Below are 20,279 nucleotides of genomic sequence, written 5' to 3'. Positions count from 1 at the left end.
TTGGGCAGATTTTGGGAACTTTGGTGATTTCAGGTTGGATTTGGAAATTGAAATCAGGATTTCTTTTGAAAAATGGGGATTTTTGGGAGCGATTTGAGGTGAAAATTTGAAGTTTTGGGGTATTTTAGCTCAGGATTTGAGGGGGATTTTGGGGATTTCAGGGTTTAAATTTGTAAAATTTTGGAATTTGGGGTGAATTTGGTGAATTTTGGGGGGGAATTTTTGGGATGTTGTAGAAATTTGGGGAGAATTGTCGGAACTTGGCAGTTTTGGGTGGGATTTGAGGTGGAATTTTGGGAACATTTGGGCAGAATTTGGGAACTTTGGTGATTTCAGGTGGGATTTGGAAATTGAAATCAGGATTTCTTTTGAAGGCTGGGGAGTTTTGGGAGTGGAAATTTGAAGTTTTGGGGCGTTTTAGCTCAGGATTTGAGGGGGATTTTGGGGATTTCAGGGTTTAAAGGTGTGAAATTTTGGAATTTGGGGTGAATTTGTGAATTTTGGGTTTCAGGGGTGACGGAGGCGCACCTGGAGCCGCTGGAGCAGGAGCTGGAGGCGGCGCTCAGGAGGGAGCAGCGAGGGGGGAACCCCAAATTGGGGCCCCCCAAAAACGTCCTGGGGCTGCAGCTGGTCCGGAAGCAGAGTGAGGAAAAAACCCCAAAATTTGGCAATCCTAAATTGTTCTGGGGATTTTGGGGGAAAAAAGGGGAAAAATGGGGCAAAAAACGCCCCAAAAATCAACCAAAAGCGGCCAAAATCGACCCTAAAACTGCCCCAAAAAGCTCCAAAAATTACCCCAAAATCACCCAAAAACAGTCCCAAAATATTCCAAAATAACCTCAAAAATTCCCCCCAAAACTGCCCCAGAAAGCTCCAAAATCCTCCCAAAAAATATTTCCCAAAAACCTCAAAAAAGCCCCAAAAATCAACGGAAACCACCCAAAATCAACCCAAAATCAAGACTAAAACTGCTCCTAAAATATCCCCCAAAACTCAACCAAAACCACCCCAAAATCAACCTCAAAAATGCTCCAAAAATGCTCCAAAAATACCCCCAAAATATTCCCCAAAAAGCTCCAAAAATTACCCCAAAATCACCCGAAAACAGTCCCAAAATATTCCAAAATAACCTCAAAAATTCCCCCCAAAATGCCTCAAAATCAACCCCAAAACTGCCCCAGAAAGCTCCAAAATTCTCCCTAAAAATATTTCCCAAAAAGCCCCAAAAATCAACCAAAACCACCCAAAATCAACCCAAAATTAAGACTAAAACTGCTCCTAAAATATCCCCCAAAACTCAACCAAAACCACGCCAAAATCAACCTCAAAAATGCTCCAAAAATACCCAAAAATATTCCCCAAAAATCTCCAATAATGCCCCAAAATTCAACCCCCAAAATGCCCCAAAAACCTCAAAAAATGGCCCAAAATATTCCCCAAAAATCCACCCTAAAATTAACCCAAATACCCTCCAAAAATTACCCCAAAATCACCCGAAAACAGTCCCAAAATATTCCAAAATAACCTCAAAAATTACCCCCAAAATGCCTCAAAATCAACCCCAAAACTGCCCCAGAAAGCTCCGAAATCATCCCAAAAAATATTTCCCAAAAATATTTTTTTTTTAATATTAAAAAAAATATTGGGGGGATTTTGAGGGATTTTTGGGAATATTTTTGGGTGGATTTTGAGGGATTTTGGGGCAATTTTGGGGGATATTTTTTGGATATTTTGGGTGGATTTTGAGGGATTTTTGGGGATATTTTTGGGGGAATTTTGAGGAATTTTTGGGGATATTTTTGGGTGGATTTTGAGGGATTTTGGGGCAATTTTGGGGGATATTTTTTGGATATTTTGGGTGGATTTTGAGGGATTTTTGGGGATATTTTTGGGGGAATTTTGAGGAATTTTTGGGGATATTTTTGGGTGGATTTTGAGGGATTTTGGGGCAATTTTGGGGGATATTTTTTGGATATTTTGGGGGGATTTTGAGGGATTTTTGGGGATATTTTTGGGTGGATTTTGAGGGATTTTGGGGCAATTTTGGGGGATATTTTTTGGATATTTTGGGAGGATTTTGAGGGATTTTTGGGGATATTTTTGGGGGAATTTTGAGGAATTTTTGGGGATATTTTTGGGTGGATTTTGAGGGATTTTGGGGCAATTTTGGGGGATATTTTTTGGATATTTTGGGGGGAATTTGAGGGATTTTTGGGGATATTTTTGGGGGAATTTTGAGGAATTTTTGGGGATATTTTTGGGTGGATTTTGAGGGATTTTGGGGCAATTTTGGGGGATATTTTTTGGATATTTTGGGAGGATTTTGAGGGATTTTTGGGGATATTTTTGGGGGAATTTTGAGGAATTTTTGGGGATATTTTTGGGTGGATTTTGAGGGATTTTGGGGCAATTTTGGGGGATATTTTTTGGATATTTTGGGGGGAATTTGAGGGATTTTTGGGGATATTTTTGGGTGGATTTTGAGGGATTTTGGGGGATATTTTTTGGATATTTTGGGTGGATTTTGAGGGGTTTTGGGGGGAATATTTCTGGGGGGATTTCGAGGGATTTTTGGGGGTATTTTTGTGTGCATTTTGAGGGATTTTGGGGCATTTTGGGGGATATTTTTGGGGCATTTTGGGTGGTTTTGGTTGATTTTTGGGGCTGATTTTGAGGGATATTTCTGGGGTATTTTAGGTCAGTTTTGAGAGATTTTGGGGCTGCTTTTGGGGGATATTTTTAGGGCATTTTGCTTCAAGTTTTTGGGATTTTGGGGGCGTTTTTGGAGGTTATTTTTTGGGATTTTGGGGGCATTTTTGGAGGGTATTTTTTGAGGATTTTGGGGGTGTTTTTGGAGGATATTTTTGGGCTATTTTAGGTGGATTTAAGGGACATTTTTTGGGTATTTTTAGACACTTTTGGGGCCGATTTTCATTGGTTTTTGACCTATTTTTCCCAAATTTCAAGGGGGAATTTGGGATTTTTGGGGGTTTTTTTTTGGGGGTGACCGTTCCCTTTGCCCCCCTCAGGTATTTTGGGGTTCCAGGGGGGTCTCCAGAGCCTCTTTGTGCGGGTTGGGGTCTCCCTGCCCCGCCTGGTGCCCCCTGCCCGGCGCCTCCTGGAGCGGGGGCTGCGCTGGGGGGCGCTGGGGGTGCAGCCGGCGCCGCCCTACGAGGCCAACATCGACTTCGAGATCAGGTAAGAAATAGCCCAAAATTAACCCAAAATCACCCCAAAAAAACCCCCAAAATTACCCCAAAATTCCACCTCAAAATGCCCCCAAAATTCCCCACAAAATCCTCCCAAAATTTCACCTCAAAAATCCCCAAATTACCCCCCCAAAATTCCCCCAAGCTACCCCTAAATCCTCCCAAAATTCCACTCCAAAAATCCCCAAATTACCCCAAAAAATCCCCCAAAAAATCCTCCCAGACCCCCCCAAACCCCTCCTGAACCCCAAATTTTTTACAAAAACCCCAAAATTCCCTGAATTTCCCCAATTCCCCTTTGCAGGTTCATGGCGGACTCGGGCCTGGTCGGCTGCTGCTGGGTGGAGCTGCCCGCGGGGGGGTTCCAATGGAGGGGGGACCCCCAAAACCCCCCAGATCCCCCCCAAAATCCCCCCCAAAATTTGAATTCAGCCCAAAACCCCCTGAATTCACCCCAAAACCCCCCCGGGGACCCCCCGAAATCCACATTGTGCCAGCTGGAGGCCGATGCAGTTTGGGGGGAGCTGCGGGGTCACCCCCCTGAGGGCGACTGGATTGGTTTGGCCCCGCTGAGGGTGCTGAGCCTGGACATCGAGTGCGCCGGCAGGAAAGGTAACTGGGATATACTGGGATGGACTGGGAGGGGTTAAATGGGGTTAAATGGGGTTAAATGGGGTTAAATGGGGTTTGGGAAGGGTTAAATGGGGTTAAATGGGGACTGGGAGGGGTTAAATGGGGTTTAGCAGGGGTTAAATGGGGTTTGGGAGGGGTTAAATGGGGCTGGCCCCGCTGAGGGTGCTGAGCCTGGACATCGAGTGCGCCGGCAGGAAAGGTAACTGGGATATACTGGGATGGACTGGGAGGGGTTAAATGGGGTTAAATGGGGTTTGGGAAGGGTTAAATGGGGTTAAATGGGGACTGGGAGGGTTTTGGGACAAACTGGGATAAACTGGGAGGGGTTTGGGAGGGGTTAAATGGGGCTGGCCCCGCTGAGGGTGTTGAGCCTGGACATGGCAGGAAAGGTAACTGGGACAAACTGGGATGGACTGGGAGGGACTGGGGTGGACTGGGAGGGGTTAAATGGGGTTAAATGGGGACTGGGAGGGGTTAAATGGGGTTTGGGAGGGGTTAAATGGGGCTGGCCCCGCTGAGGGTGCTGGGCCTGGACATGGCAAGAAAGGTAACTGGGACAAACTGGGATGGACTGGGAGGGGTTAAATGAGGACTGGGATGGACTGGGAGGGGTTTGGGAGGGGTTAAATGGGGACTGGGAGGGGTTTGGGACAAACTGTGGTAAACTGGGAGGGGTTTAGCAGGGGTTAAATGGGGCTGGCCCCGCTGAGGGTGCTGAGCCTGGACATCAAAAGGTAACTGGGACAAACTGGGATGGACTGGGAGGGGTTAAATGGGGTTAAATGGGGTTTGGGAAGGGTTAAATGGGGACTGAGAGAGGTTAAATGGGGACTTAGAGGGGTTAAATGGGGACTGGGAGGGGTTTGGGACAAACTGGGATAAACTGGGAGGGGTTAAATGGGGCTGGCCCCGCTGAGGGTGGACATCGAGTGTGCCGGCAGGAAAGGTAACTGGGATGTACTGGGATGGACTGGGAGGGGTTAAATGGGGTTTGGGAAGGGTTAAATGGGGTTAAATGGGGACTGGGAGGGGTTAAATGGGGACTGGGAGGAGTTTGGGGGGGATTGGAACAAACTGGGAGGGACTGGGAGGGGATTGGGAAGGGTTTGGGAGGGGCTGGGAAGGGTTAAAGAGGTAACTGGGATGAACTGGGAGGGGTGAAAGGAGCACTGGGATGGACTGGGAAGGGATTTGGGGCAGTTTTGGGGTTTTCAGGGGCTTTTTTGGGGTCCTGAGTGGATTTTGGGCGGTTTCAGTCCAAGTTTGGATTTTGCCTCTTGAGCTGCAGTTGCGCTTTTTGGTCACCAGGGGCCCCTGCGCGGTGGGGCCATTTTCGGGTTTTTTAGGGTCATTTTTGGGGTTCTGTACTCGATTTTGGGATCTTGGACTCAGTTTTTGGGGGTTTTACCTCAGTTTTGGGATCTTGGACTCAATTTCGGGGTTTTGAGCTCAGTTTGGGGCAAATTAATTTCAATTTTGCGTTGTGTCCTTTGAGCCGCAGTTCCACTTTTCGGCCACCAGGGGTCGCTGTAGCGAAGCATTTTGGGGCGGTTTTTAGGGTTTTTCCGGGGTCGTTTTTGGGGTTTTTTTGGGGCGCCGGAGCCGATTTTGGGGTGAATTTTGGGGTTTTTGGGTGCCAGGGGTGTTCCCGGAGCCGCAGCAGGACCCGGTGATCGCCATCGCGGCCGTGGCGCTGCGCCAGGGGGCGCGGGAGCCCTTCCTGAGGGTCGTGTTCACCCTGCTCAGCTGCGCCCCCCTGCGCGGGGCCACCGTCAGGAGCTTCGACAGCGAGAAGGACCTGCTGCAGGTGGGGATTTTGGGGTGAAAAACCCCGATTTTGGGGTTTTGGGGAACTTGGGAGGGGTTTGGGAAGCATTTGGAGGGGATTTGGGGCGATTTTAGGGAAGTTTGGGGCAGTTTTGAGGGTGTTTCAGGGGTGGTTTTGGAGCCACCGTCAGGAGCTTTGACAGCGAGAGGGACCTGCTGCAGGTGGGGTTTTGGGGTGAAAAATGGGGATTTTGGGGTAAAAAAATAACGGATTTTGGGGTAAAAAAAAAAGGGAATTTGGGGTAAAAATCCCAGGGATTTCGGGGTAGAAATCACAGGGATTTTTGGAGTAAAATATGTGGGTTTTGGGGTATAAAATGGGGATTTTTTGGTAAAAATCGCAGGAATTTTGGAGTAAAAAGTGGGGATTTTTGGGGTAAAAAATGAGAATTTCAGGCTAGAAACCCCCTGGATTTTGGGGTAAAATCTGTGGATTTTAGGGGGTAAGAAATGGAGATTTAGGGGTAAAAAATGGGGATTTTTGAGGTAAAAGTCTCAGCTTTTGGGTACCACGTGGGGATTTTGGGGTGAAAAATGGGGATTTTGGGGTTTTGGGGAATTTTGGGGGCTCCCAGGTGAGTGTGACCCCTCCTCCCCCCCCCCCCCCCCCCCCCCCCCAGTCGTTTGCAGAGTTTGTTCGCATCGTGGACCCCGACATCGTCACGGGCTACAACATCCACAACTTCGACCTGCCCTACCTGATCCAGAGAGCACAGGTGCTGCAGGTGAGACTCACCTGGGGTCACACCTGGGAACCCCAAAAATCTCCAAAAAATCCCCCAAAAATCCCCCCGAAAATCTCCAAAAAATCCCAGATTCCAGGGACCCCCCCAACATCCACAACTTCGACCTGCCCTACCTGATCCAGAGGGCGCAGGTGCTGCAGGTGAGACTCACCTGGGGTCACACCTGGGACACCCCAAAAATCCCCCAAAAATCCCCCAAAAATCTCCAAAAAATCCCACAAAAAATCCCAAACCTCCCCCCAACATCTACAACTTCCACCTGCCCTACCTGATCCAGAGGGCGCAGGTGCTGCAGGTGAGACGCACCTGGGACACCCCAAAAAAATTACAAAAGAAATCCCCAAAAAATAAAAAAACAATCCCCAAAAAATCCCAAATCCCAGGCACCCCCCCAACATCCACAACTTCCACCTGCCCTACCTGGTGCAGAGAGTTCAGGTGTTACAGGTGAGACTCACCTGGGGTCACACCTGGGGTCACACCTGAGACACCCCAAAAATCCCCAAAAAATCCCCAAAAAATCCCAAACCTCCCCCCAACACCCACAACTTCGACCTGCCCTACCTGATCCAGAGGGCGCAGGTGTTACAGGTGAGACGCACCTGGGGTCACACCTGGGGTCACACCTGGGGTCACACCTGGGAACCCCCCAGGAGTCCCCAAACCCCTCCCAGGTGTCCCCAGCCCCTCCCCTGACTCTCACCTGTCCCAGGTGGATTCGTTCCCGTACCTGGGCCGGGTCAGGGGGGTCCCTCACGTGTCCCCGTCCCTCACCTGTCCCTCACCTGTCTCACCTGTCCCTCACCTGTCCCTCCTGTCCCTCACCTGTTCCTCCTGTCCCTCACCTGCTCCTCCTGTCCCTCACCTGTCTCACCTGTTCCTCACCTGTCCCTCCTGTCCCTCACCTGTCCCTCACCTGTCTCACCTGTCCCTCCTGTTCCTCACCTGTCTCACCTGTCCCTCACCTGTCCCTCACCTGTCTCACCTGTCCCTCCTGTCCCTCACCTGTCTCACCTGTCCCTCACCTGTCTCACCTGTCCCTCACGTGTCCTTCACCTGTCCCTCACCTGTCCCACCTGTCCCTCACCTGTCCCTCACCTGTCTCACCTGTCCCTCACATGTCCCTCACCTGTCCCTCACGTGTCTCTCACCTGTCCCTCACCTGTCCCTCACGTGTCTCACCTGTCCCTCACCTGTCCCTCACCTGTCCCTCACCTGTCCTTCACCTGTCCCTCACCTGTTCCTCACCTGTCCCTCACCTGTCCCTCACGTGTCTCACCTGTCCCAGGTGGATTCGTTCCCGTACCTGGGCCGGGTCAGGGGGGTCCCTCAGGTGTCCCCATCCCTCACCTGTCCCTCACCTGTTCCTCCTGTCCCTCACCTGTCCCTCACCTGTCCCTCACGTGTCTCACCTGTCCCTCACCTGTCCCTCACGTGTCCCTGCCGTGTCTCACGTGTCGCAGGTGGATTCGTTCCCGTACCTGGGCCGGGTCAGGGGGGTCCCGTCGCAGGTGAAGGATTCGGCGTTCCAGAGCCGCCAGCTCGGCCGCAGGGAGGGCAAGGTGGTGACCACACCTGGGAGGGTGACCCTGGACATGCTGCAGGTGAGGGGCACACCTGGGAGGGGATAAAACACACCTGGGCACACCTGGGCACAACTGGGAGGGGATAAAACACACCTGGGCACACCTGGGAGGGGATAAAACACACCTGGGCACGCCTGGGAGGGGATAAAACACACCTGGGCACACCTGGGAGGGGATAAAACACACCTGGGCACACCTGGGCACACCTGGGAGGGGATAAAACACACCTGGGCACGCCTGGGAGGGGATAAAACACACCTGGGCACGCCTGAGAGGGTAAAACACACCTGGGACACACCTGGGAGGGGATAAAACACACCTGGGCACGCCTGGGAGGGGATAAAACACACCTGAGACACACCTGGGAGGGGATAAAACACACCTGGGCACACCTGGGAGGGGATAAAACACACCTGGGCACACCTGGGACACACCTGAGAGGGTAAAACACACCTGGGCACACCTGGGACACACCTGGGAGGGTGACCCTGGACATGCTGCAGGTGAGGGGCACGCCTGGGACACACCTGGGATAACCTGGGACACACCTTGCCACACCCGAGAGGGGATAAAACACATCTGGGCACACCTGGGAGGGTCACACTGGACACGCTGCAGGTGAGGGGCACACCTGGGGCACACCTGGGACACACCTGGGCACACCTGGGAGGGTCTAAAACACACCTGGGCACACCTGGGACACACCTGGGCACACCTGAGGGGGTAAACCACACCTGGGCACACCTGGGAGGGTGAAACACACCTAGGAGAGCGACCGTGGGCATGCTGCAGGTGAGGGACACACCTGGGCACACCTGGGCGTGGTTTGGGGTCACCTGGGGATGGGTTTGGGCTCCCCCGGGTGGATTTTGGGTTCCCCAGGTAAATTCCGGGGTCGCTCAGGTGAATTTTTGTGTCCCCAGGTGCTGCTGAGGGAGCACAAGCTGCGCTCGTACTCGCTGAACGCCGTCAGCGCCCATTTCCTGCACGAGCAGAAGGAGGATGTGCCCCACGGCATCATCACCGAGCTGCAGGTGCGCCCCAAATGTCACCTGTGTCCCCAAATGTCACCTGGCTCACCTGGAGCTGCAGGTGTGCCCATACAATGGCTTTAAATGGGGACAAAATGGCTCCAAATTGGCTCTAAATGGCCCCAAAATGGCCCCACGGCATCATCACTGAGCTGCAGGTGCGCCCCAAATGTCCCCAAATGTCACCTGGGTCACCTGGGCATCACCTGGGTCACCTGGAGTTTCAGGTGTGGCCAGAAAATGGCTCCAAACAGCCCCAAAATGGCCAAAAATGGGCACAAAATGGCACAAAATAGGCTCTAAATGGCTCCAAATTGGCTCTAAATGGCCCCAAAATGGCCCCACGGCATCATCACCGAGCTGCAGGTGCGCCCCAAATGTCACCTGTGTCCCCAAATGTCACCTGGCTCACCTGGAGCTGCAGGTGTGCCCATGTAATGGCTTTAAATGGGGACAAAATGGCTCCAAATTGGCTCTAAATGGCCCCAAAATGGCCCCACGGCATCATCACCGAGCTGCAGGTGCGCCCCAAATGTCCCCAAATGTCACCTGGGTCACCTGGGCATCACCTGGGTCACCTGGAGTTTCAGGTGTGGCCAGAAAATGGCTCCAAACAGCCCCAAAATGGCCAAAAATGGCCCCAAAATTGGCTCTAAATGGCTCCAAAATGGCTCTAAATGGCCTCAAAATGGCTGCCGTGTCACCAAATGTCCCAGCCCTGACAACCAGCGTCTCAGTGATGTCCCCAATGGCGTCCCCAAGTCCTGATAGTGTCCCCAATGTCCCAAAGGTGTCCCCAACGGTGTCCCCATGTCCTTAATGATGTCCCGGGTGTCCCTAAGAGTGTCCCTAATGGTGTCCCTAAAGTCCCAAAGGTGTCCCCAATGGGGTCCCCATGTCCCTAAAGGTGTCACCGTGTCCCTAAGGATGTCTCAGCCCCACTGTCCCCATGTCCCCGAAGGTGTCCCAGCCACACTGGACACTGTCCCTGCCGTCCCTAAGGGTGTCCTCACTGTCCCGAAGCCATCCCCAACGGTGTCCCCATGTCCCCAACATGGTGTCCCATGTCACCTGTGTCCCTCAGAACGGTGACGCGCAGACGCGGCGCCGCCTGGCCCTGTACTGCCTGAAGGACGCCGTGTCCCCATGGTGTCCCCAGGATGTCCCCATGGTGTCCCCATGATGTCCCCATGTCCCCTCAGAACGGTGACGCGCAGACGCGGCACCGCCTGGCCCTGTACTGCCTGAAGGACTCCATGTCCCCATGGTGTCCCCATGGTGTCCCCATGATGTCCCCATGTCCCCTCAGAACGGTGACGCGCAGACGCGGCGCCGCCTGGCCCTGTACTGCCTGAAGGACGCCGTGCTGCCATTGCGGCTCCTCGAGCGCCTGATGACGCTGGTGACGCTGGTGGAGATGGCGCGGGTGACGGCCGTGCCCCTCAGCTACCTGCTCACCCGCGGCCAGCAGGTCAAGGTGGTGGCGCAGCTGCTGCGGCAGGTGACCGTTGGGACACGTGAGGGGAAAATGGAGGGGAATGTGAGGGGGAAATGGAGGGGAATGAGAGGGGAAAATGGTGGCGAATGAGAGGGGAAAATGGTGGCGGATGTGAGGGGAAAATGGTGGCGGATGTGAGGGGAAAATGGCGGCAAATGTGAGGGGAAAACGGCGGCAAATGTGAGGGGAAAATGGTGGTGAATAAGAGGGGAGAATGGTGGTGAATAAGAGGGGAAAATGGTGAGAAATGCAAGGGGAAAATGGTGGCAAATGTGAGAGGAAAATGGCGGCAAATGTGAGGGGAAAATAGTGGTGAATAAGGGGAAAATGGTGAGAAATGTGAGGGGAAAGTGGAGGGAAACATGAGGGAGAAATGGAGAGAAATGTGAGGGGAAAGTGATGGGAAATATGAGGGAAAAAGAGTGGAAAATGTGAGGGGGAAAATGGCGGTGAATGTGAGGGGAAAAGGGTGAGAAATGTGAGGGGGAAAGGGCGGGAAATGTGAGAGCTGGTGATGCTGGTGGAGATGGCGCGGGTGACGGCCGTGCCCCTCAGCTACCTGCTCACCCGCGGCCAGCAGGTCAAGGTGGTGGCGCAGCTGCTGCGGCAGGTGACCGTGGGGACACGTGAGGGGAAAATGGTGGTGAACATGAGGGGGAAATGGAGGGGAATGAGAGGGGAAAATGGTGGTGGATGTGAAGGGAAAATGGTGGCGGATGTGAGGGGAAAATGGCGGCAAATGTGAGGGGAAAATGGCGGCAAATGTGAGGGGAAATGGAGGGGAATGTGGGGGGAAAATGGTGGTGAATGTGAGGGGGAAATGGCGGCAAATGTGAGGGGGAAATGGTGGGAAATGTGAGGGGAAAATGGAGGGGAATGTGAGGGGAAAATGGTAGTGAATAAGGGGAAAATGGTGAGAAATGTGAGGGGAAAGCAGAGGGAAACATGAGGGAGAAATGGAGAGAAATGTGAGGGGAAAGTGATGGGAAATATAAGGGGAAAAGAGTGGAAAATGTGAGGGGGAAAATGGCGGTGAATGTGAGGGGAAAAGGGTGAGGAATGTGAGGGGGAAAGCGCAGGAAATGTGAGGAGCTGGTGACGCTGGTGGAGATGGCGCGGGTGACGGCCGTGCCCCTCAGCTACCTGCTCACCCGCGGCCAGCAGGTCAAGGTGGCGGCGCAGCTGCTGCGGCAGGTGACCGTGGGGACACGTGAGGGGAAAATGGTGGTGAACGTGAGGGGGAAATGGAGGGGAATGAGAGGGGAAAATGGTGGCGGATGTGAAGGGAAAATGGTGGCGGATGTGAGGGGAAAATGGTGGCGGATGTGAGGGGAAAATGGCGGCAAATGTGAGGGGAAAGTGGAGGGGAATGTGAGGGGAGAATGGTGGTGAATAAGAGGGGAGAATGGTGGTGAATAAGAGGGGAAAATGGTGAGAAATGCAAGGGGAAAATGGTGGCAAATGTGAGGGGAAAATGGCGGCAAATGCGAGGGGAAAATGGTGGTGAATAAGGGGAAAATGGTGAGAAATGTGAGGGGAAAGTGGAGGGAAACATGAGGGAGAAATGGAGAGAAATGTGAGGGGGAAATTGAGGGAAATGTGAGGGGAAAGTGATGGGAAATATGAGGGGAAAAGAGTGGAAAATGTGAGGGGGAAAATGGTGGTGAATGTGAGGGGAAAAGGGTGAGGAATGTGAGGGGGAAAGGGTGGGAAATGTGAGGAGCTGGTGATGCTGGTGGAGATGGCGCGGGTGACGGCCGTGCCCCTCAGCTACCTGCTCACCCACGGCCAGCAGGTCAAGGTGGTGGCGCAGGTGACCGTGGGGACAACGTGAGGGGGAAATGGAGGGGAATGTGAGGGGGAAATGGAGGGGAATGTGAGGGGAGAAAATGGTGGTGAATGTGAGGGGAAAATGGTGGCAAATGTGAGGGGAAAATGGAGGGGAATATGAGGGGAGAAAATGGCGGTGAATGTGAGGGGGAAATTGAGGGAAATGTGAGGGGGAAATGGCGGCAAATGTGAGGGGAAAATGGAGGGAAATGTGAGGAGAAAAAATGGCGGTGAATGTGAGGGGAAAGTAGTGGGAAATATGAGGGGAGAAAATGGCGGTGAAGGTGAGGGAAATGTGAGGGGAGAATGGTGGCAAATGTGAGGCGAAAAGGGAGAGAAATGTGAGGGGAAAAGGGAGGGAAAGGGAGGAAATTGACTGGGAAAGAGCAGGAAACCTGAGAGGGGAAAATGAGGGGAAATGTGAGGGGAAATGTGATGGGAAAAATGCAGCGAACGTGAGGGGAGAAAAGAGTAGGAATGTGAGGGGAAAAGGGAGGGAAACGTAAGAGGAAAATGGCGGTGAATTTGAAGGGATAAGAGTGGGAAATGTGAGGGGAGATAATGGCGGCGAACGTGAGGGGAAAATGGAGGGAAACGTGAGGGGAAAGTGGTGGCAAAGGTGAGGAGAAAAGGGTGGAAAATGTGAAGGGAAAATGGTGGAAAATATGAAGAGAAAAGAGCAGGAAACATGAGGGGAAATGGCAGGAAACATGAGGGGGAAATTGAGGGAAAGGTGAGGGAAAAAGTGTGAGAAATGTGAAAGGAAATTGGAGGGAAATATGAGGGGAAAAGAGCGGGAAAACGTGAGGGGAAAAGGGCGGGAAAGCATGAGGGGAAAAGGGCGGGAAAACGTGAGGGGAGAAAATGGCTGCCGGTGACAGAGCTGCCGGTGAGAGGATTTGGGGACATTTGGGGACACTGAGGGGATTTGGGAACATTGGGGACACTTGGGGCTGTTTTGGGGTAAATTTTGGGAAGGGATTTAAGGAATTTTGGGGGGATTTTTGGGGAATTGTGGGCGTTTTTTTTAATAGGATTTTTGAGGGGGGTTTGGGAAGGGTTTGTAGGGATTTTTGGGGCATTTTTGAGGGGATTTTTGGGGATTTGGATTTTTTTTTTTCAATGGGATTTTTATGGGTTTTGGGGGTGTGTTTTCTGGGATATTTTGGGAGTGAATTTAAGACATTTTGGGATGTTTTCTGCCCTCCCAGGCCATGCAGGAGGATTTGCTGCTGCCGGTGGTGAAGTCGGAGGGAGGAGAGGATTTTGAGGGGGCCACGGTGATCGAGCCCCTCAAGGGGTGAGTGAGGGGCACAAAAACCCCCAAAAATTCCCCAAGTCTTTGTCAAAAAATTCCCCCATGGTCTCTGCAAAAAAAAAACTTTCAAAACTACCCAAAAAAAACCTCTGAAGAAACCTTAACCCTGAAAAAAACAACAACAAAAAAAAATCCCCCCAAAAGCTCTGAAACAAACCCCAAAACTCTGGAAAAAAGGAAGCCCAACCAATCCATAAAAACCCCACCAGAAAAACCACTAAAAACCCCACAAAAAATCCTCAAAAAATCCTCAAAAACCCCTCAGAAAATCTCCTCAAAAACCCGCAAAAAACTCCAAAAGCACCCCAAAAAACCCCCATAACCCTCAAAAAACCCCAAAAAAACCCTTAAAAACACCAAATTTTCCCCAAAACTCCCCCAAAAATTCTGAAAAAAACCCAAAACACCCCAAAAATCCCTCAAAAACCCCCAAAATCCCCACCAAAAAACCATTAAACCCCCCAAAATTGGTAAAAATCTCAAAAAATTATGGGAAAAAACCCAAAAAAGCTCAAAAAAACCCTTGAAAAAATACCTGAAACTCCTCTAAAAAAACCATTAAACCCCTAAAAAATTGTAGAAAAAAACTCAAAAAATCCTTAAAAAACCCCAAAAAATCTGAAAAATCCCCAAAATCCCCCAAAACCCCAAAAATCCCCGAATTTGTCCGCAGGTACTACGACACGCCCATCGCCACGCTGGATTTCTCCTCTCTGTACCCGTCCATCATGATCGCCCACAACCTGTGCTACACCACCCTGCTGCCCCCCGGGGGGGCCCAGAAACACGGGTGGGTACTGGTTTGGACTGGTTTATACTGGTTTGGACTGGTTTGGTACATTTTTTATACTGGTTTGGACTGGTTTGTACTGGTTTGTACTGGGAGCTCTCCTCTCTGTACCTGTGCTACACCGCCCTGCTGCCCCCAGGGGGGGCCCAGAAACACGGGTGGGTACTGGTTTGGACTGGTTTATACTGGTTTGGTGTGGATTTTTGTACTGGTTTATACTGGTTTTTTGCATTTTTTATACTGGGTTATACTGGTTTGTACTGGGAGCTCTCCTCTCTGTACCTGTGCTACACCACCCTGCTGCCCCCCGGGGGGGCCCAGAAACACGGGTGGGTACTGGTTTATACTGGTTTATACTGGTTTGGGTTTGTTTGGACTGGTTTATACTGGTTTGGTGTGGATTTTTGTACTGGTTTATACTGGTTTGGTGTGGTTTTTTATACTGGATTATACTGGTTTGTACTGGGAGCTCTCCTCTCTGTACCTGTGCTACACCGTCCTGCTGCCCCTAGGTGGGGCCCAGAAACACGGGTGGGTACTGGTTTATACTGGTTTATACTGGTTTGGGTTTGTTTGGACTGGTTTATACTGGTTTGTACTGGTTTGGTGTGGTTTTTTGTACTGGTTTGTACTGGTTTTTTGCATTTTTTATACTGGATTATACTGGTTTGTACTGGGAGCTCTCCTCTCTGTACCTGTGCTACACCGCCCTGCTGCCCCCAGGGGGGGCCCAGAAACACGGGTGGGTACTGGTTTGGACTGGTTTATACTGGTTTGGTGTGGATTTTTGTACTGGTTTGTACTGGTTTGGTGCATTTTTTATACTGGGTTATACTGGTTTGTACTGGGAGCTCTCCTCTCTGTACCTGTGCTACACCGTCCTGCTGCCCTCAGGGGGGCCCAGAAACACGGGTGGGTACTGGTTTGGACTGGTTTATACTGGTTTGGTGCATTTTTTATACTGGATTATACTGGTTTGTACTGGGAGCTCTCCTCTCTGTACCTGTGCTACACCACCCTGCTGCCCCCCGGGGGGGCCCAGAAACACGGGTGGGTACTGGTTTGGACTGGTTTATACTGGTTTATACTGGTTTGGACTGGTTTGGTACATTTTTTATACTGGTTTGGACTGGTTTATGCTGGTGCATACTGGTTTATACTGGTCCATACTGGTTTCCCACAGGGTGGGTCCCAATGATTCCATCCGCACCCCCAGGTGGGGCAGCTGGCTCCGTACTGGTTTATATTGGTTTATATTAATTTATATCAATTTATATTGGTGTTTATTGATCCATGCTGGTTTATACTGGTCCATACTGGTTTATACTGGTTTATACTGGTTTCCCAGGTTGGGTCCCAATGATTCCATCCGCACCCCCACGGGGCAGCTGGCTCCATACTGGTTTATATTGGTTTATATTGGTTTATATTGGTTTATATTGGTTTATATTGATGTTTATTGATCCATACTGGTTTATACTGGTTTATATTGATCCATACTGGTCCATACTGGTTTATACTGGTCCATACTGGTTTCCCACAGGCTGGGTCCCAATGATTTCATCCGCACCCCCACGGGGCAGCTGGCTCTGTACTGGTTTATATTGGTTTATATTGGTTTGCATTGATTTTTATTGATCCATATTGGTTTATATTGATGTTTATCGACCTATACTGGTCCATACTGGTTTATACTGGTTTGTACTGGTTTGTACTGGTTTCCCAGGTTGGGTCCCAATGATTCCATCCGCACCCCCACGGGGCAGCTGCCTCCGCACTGGTTTATATTGGTTTACATTGATGTTTATTGATCCGTATTGGTTTGTATTGATCTATACTGATTTATATTGATCCATACTGGTCCATACTGGTTTATACTGGTCCATACTGGTTTCCCAGGTTGGGTCCCAATGATTCCATCCGCACCCCCACGGGGCAGCTGGCTCCATACTGGTTTATATTGGTTTATATTGGTTTATATTGATGTTTATTGATCCGTATTGGTTTATATTGATGTTTATCGACCTATACTGGTCCATACTGGTCCATACTGGTTTATACTGGTTTCCCACAGGCTGGGTCCCAATGATTCCACCCGCACCCCCACGGGGCAGCTGGCTCCATACTGGTTTATATTGGTTTATATTGGTTTATATTGATGTTTATTGATCCATACTGGTTTATACTGGGTTATATTGATCCATACTGGTCCATACTGGTTTATACTGGTCCATGCTGGTTTCCCACAGGCTGGGTCCCAATGATTCCATCCGCACCCCCACGGGGCAGCTGGCTCCGTACTGGTTTATATTGGTTTATATTGGTTTGCATTGATGTTTATTGATCCGTATTGGTTTATATTGATGTTTATCGACCTATACTGGTCCATACTGGTCCATACTGGTTTATACTGGTCCATACTGGTTTCCCAGGTTGGGTCCCAATGATTCCATCCGCACCCCCACGGGGCAGCTGGCTCCGCACTGGTTTATATTGGTTTACATTGATGTTTATTGATCCGTATTGGTTTATATTGATCTATACTGGTTTATATTGATCCATACTGGTTTATACTGGTTTATACTGGTTTGTACTGGTTTTCCACAGGCTGGGCCCCGATGATTTCATCCGCACCCCCACGGGGCAGCTGGCTCCGCACTGGCTTATATTGATATATATTGATGTATACTGGTTTATACTGGTTTATACTGGTTTCTATTGATCCATACTGGTTTATACTGGTTTATACTGGTTTCTATTGATCCATACTGGTTTATACTGGTTTATACTGGTTTCTATTGATCCATACTGGTTTATACTGGTTTATACTGGTTTCTATTGATCCATACTGGTTTATACTGGTTTATACTGGTTTTCCAGGCTGGGCCCCGACGATTTCATCCGCACCCCCACGGGGCAGCTCTTTGTGACACCCCGGGTGCGCAGGGGGGTCCTGCCCCGGGTCCTGGAGGGGCTGCTGGCAGCCAGGAGCAGGTGTGGAATTTGGGGGAATTTGGGGAAATTTGGGGGAATTTGGGGAAATTTGGGGGAATTTGGGGCCATTTTGGGGGGAAATCTGAGGGGATTTTGGGGAAAATTTGAGGGGTTTGGGGAGGAATTAGTGGGGGGAATTGGGGGGGATTTTGGGAGAAATTTGGGGGAATTTGGGGGGAAATTGGGCAATAATTCAAGGGGATTTGGGGGATTTTGGGGGAAATTGGGGAATTTTGGGGACTTTGGGGAATTTTGGGGACTTTGGGGAGGCTTTGGGGCATTTTGGGGGGATTTGGGGGGGGGATAAGGGGGAGAATTCCAAGGGATTTGGGGGAATTGGGAGAGGATTTGGCGGAATTTTGGGAATTTGGGGAGAAACTGTGGAATTTGGGGCATTTTGGGAAGGATTTGGGGGAGCTTTGGGGGAAATTGGGGTTAGATTTGGGGGATTTTGGGGTGGATTTTGGGGTGTTTGGGTCCCAGGTGGGTGAGGGACCCCAGGTGGCGGCAGGGCTGAGGGGATTGGGGAGTTTTTGGGTGGATTTAGGGGGATTTTTGGGGCTCAGGTGTGCCCAGGTGAGCTCAGGGGTGGCTCCCGGCCGGGTGAAGGCGGCGCTGGCCGAGGAGCAGGACCCGAAATGGGAATTGGGGTCAATTTGGGTGAATTTGGGTCAATTTGGGTCAATTTGGGTGAATTTGGGTGAATTTTTGGCCATTCCTGTGGGGATCTCTGTGGGGATTTCTGCCCAGGTGTGCCCAGGTGTGCCCAGGTTCACTCACCTGTGCCTCCCGTCAGGGTGAAGGCGGCGCTGGCCAAGGAGCAGGACCCGAAATGGGAATTGGGCTGAATTTGGTTGAATTTGGGTGAATTTTTGGCCATTTCCGTGGGGATTTCTGCCCAGGTGTGCCCAGGTGTGCCCAGGTTCACTCACCTGTGCCTCCCGTCAGGGTGAAGGCGGCGCTGGCCGAGGAGCAGGACCCCGAGCGGCGCCAGGTGCTGGACGGGCGGCAGCTGGCGCTCAAGGTCAGCGCCAACAGCGTCTACGGCTTCACCGGGGCGCAGGCGGGACGGCTGCCCTGCCTCGAGATATCACAGGTGGGTAACACACCTGGGCACACCGGGGCACACCTGGGCACACCTGGGCACACCTGGGCACAGCTGGGCACACACCTGAGGGACACTTGGACACACCTGGGCACATGTCAAGCACACCTGAGACACACCTGGGCACACCTGGGCATACCTGGGACACACCTGGGCACAGATAACACACCTGAGGGACACATGGACACACCTGGGGCACACCTGGGCACACCTGAGGGATACCTGGGCACACCTGGGCACACACCTGGGCACACCTGGGACACACCTGAGGGACACTTGGACACACCTGGGCACATGTCAAGCACACCTGAGACACACCTGGGCACACCTGGGCATACCTGGGACACACCTGGGCACAGATAACACACCTGAGGGACACATGGACACACCTGGGCACACCTGGGCACACCTGGGCACACCTGAGGGATACCTGGGTACACCTGGGCACAGGTAAACACACCTGGGCACACCTGAGGGTCACCTGGACACACCTGGGTACACCTGGGACACACCTGGGCACAGATAACACACCTGAGGGACACCTGGGCACACCTGGGTACACCTGAGGGATACCTGGGCACACACCTGGGCACACCTGAGTCTCACCTGTGCCCCCTGCAGAGCGTCACCGGTTTTGGGCGGCAGATGATCGAGAGAACGAAGCAGCTGGTGGAGAGCCAGTACCCCGACGTGCAGGTAACGCACCTGGGCACACCTGGGCACACCTGAGATAGCCTCAGACACACCTGGGTACAGGTAACACACCTGGGATAGCCTCAAACACACCTGGGCACACCTGGCTACAGGTGACAGCACACCTGGGCACACCTGAGTCACACCTGGCACAGGTAACAGCACACCTGGGCACACCTGGACACATCTGGGCACAGCTGGACACACCTGAGTCACACCTGGGCACAGCTGGGCACAGGGAACACACCTGGGCACAGCTGGGATAGCCTCAAACACACCTGGGCACAGGTGACAGCACACCTGGGCACAGCTGGGCACAGGGAACACACCTGGGCACACCTGGCCACACCTGAGTCACACCTGGGCACAGCTGGGCGCAGGGAACACGCCTGGGCACACCTGGACACACCTGGGCACACCTGAGTCATACCTGGGCACAGCTGGGCACAGGGAACACACCTGAGTCACACCTGGGCACAGCTGGGCGCAGGGAACGCACCTGGGCACACCTGGACACACCTGGGCACACCTGGGCACACCTGAGTCACACCTGGGCACAGCTGGGCACAGGGAACACACCTGGGCACAGCTGGACACACCTGAGTCACACCTGGGCACAGCTGGGCACAGGGAACACACCTGGGCACAGGTGACAGCACACCTGAGTCACACCTGGGCACAGCTGGGCACAGGGAACACACCTGGGCACACCTGGGTACAGGTGACAGCACACCTGGACACACCTGAGTCACACCTGGGCACAGCTGGGCACAGGGAACACACCTGGGCACAGCTGGACACACCTGAGTCACACCTGGGCACAGCTGGGCGCAGGGAACGCACCTGGGCACTCCTGGCAGGGGTTTGGGCGCACCTGGGCACACCTGGGGCAGATTTCAATGGGGATTTTTGGGTTTTTGAGGTTTTTTGGGGTGCTGGTTCCATTTTTTAGGTTTCTAACCCCAATTTTTGTGTCCCCAGGTGATTTACGGTGACACGGGCTCGGTGATGTCACCTGG

The 20,279-nt window shown here is 51.9% G+C and overlaps 1 protein-coding gene across 1 annotated transcript in view; it reads left to right on the top strand.

The window, feature by feature from the left end:
- The window catches only part of POLD1 (DNA polymerase delta 1, catalytic subunit), a 52,705-nt gene that overhangs the window by 8,541 nt on the left and 23,885 nt on the right, over positions 1-20,279 (top strand). The window contains exons 5-17 of the mRNA XM_058822701.1: positions 512-643; positions 3,030-3,198; positions 3,514-3,821; positions 5,483-5,649; positions 6,290-6,394; positions 7,879-8,019; positions 8,925-9,035; positions 10,342-10,533; positions 13,572-13,660; positions 14,352-14,468; positions 17,349-17,462; positions 18,411-18,558; positions 19,189-19,263. Of these exons, the coding sequence (XP_058678684.1) occupies positions 512-643; positions 3,030-3,198; positions 3,514-3,821; positions 5,483-5,649; positions 6,290-6,394; positions 7,879-8,019; positions 8,925-9,035; positions 10,342-10,533; positions 13,572-13,660; positions 14,352-14,468; positions 17,349-17,462; positions 18,411-18,558; positions 19,189-19,263 (1,868 nt within the window). The remainder of the gene's footprint in view (positions 1-511; positions 644-3,029; positions 3,199-3,513; positions 3,822-5,482; positions 5,650-6,289; positions 6,395-7,878; positions 8,020-8,924; positions 9,036-10,341; positions 10,534-13,571; positions 13,661-14,351; positions 14,469-17,348; positions 17,463-18,410; positions 18,559-19,188; positions 19,264-20,279) is intronic.

Source organism: Ammospiza caudacuta, chromosome 34 (assembly GCF_027887145.1).
Source record: "Ammospiza caudacuta isolate bAmmCau1 chromosome 34, bAmmCau1.pri, whole genome shotgun sequence".
In the NCBI taxonomy this organism is placed as follows: domain Eukaryota; kingdom Metazoa; phylum Chordata; class Aves; order Passeriformes; family Passerellidae; genus Ammospiza; species Ammospiza caudacuta.
The sequence above is the reverse complement of the archived record's forward strand: the minus strand, read 5'-3'. Positions and strand labels throughout refer to the sequence as shown.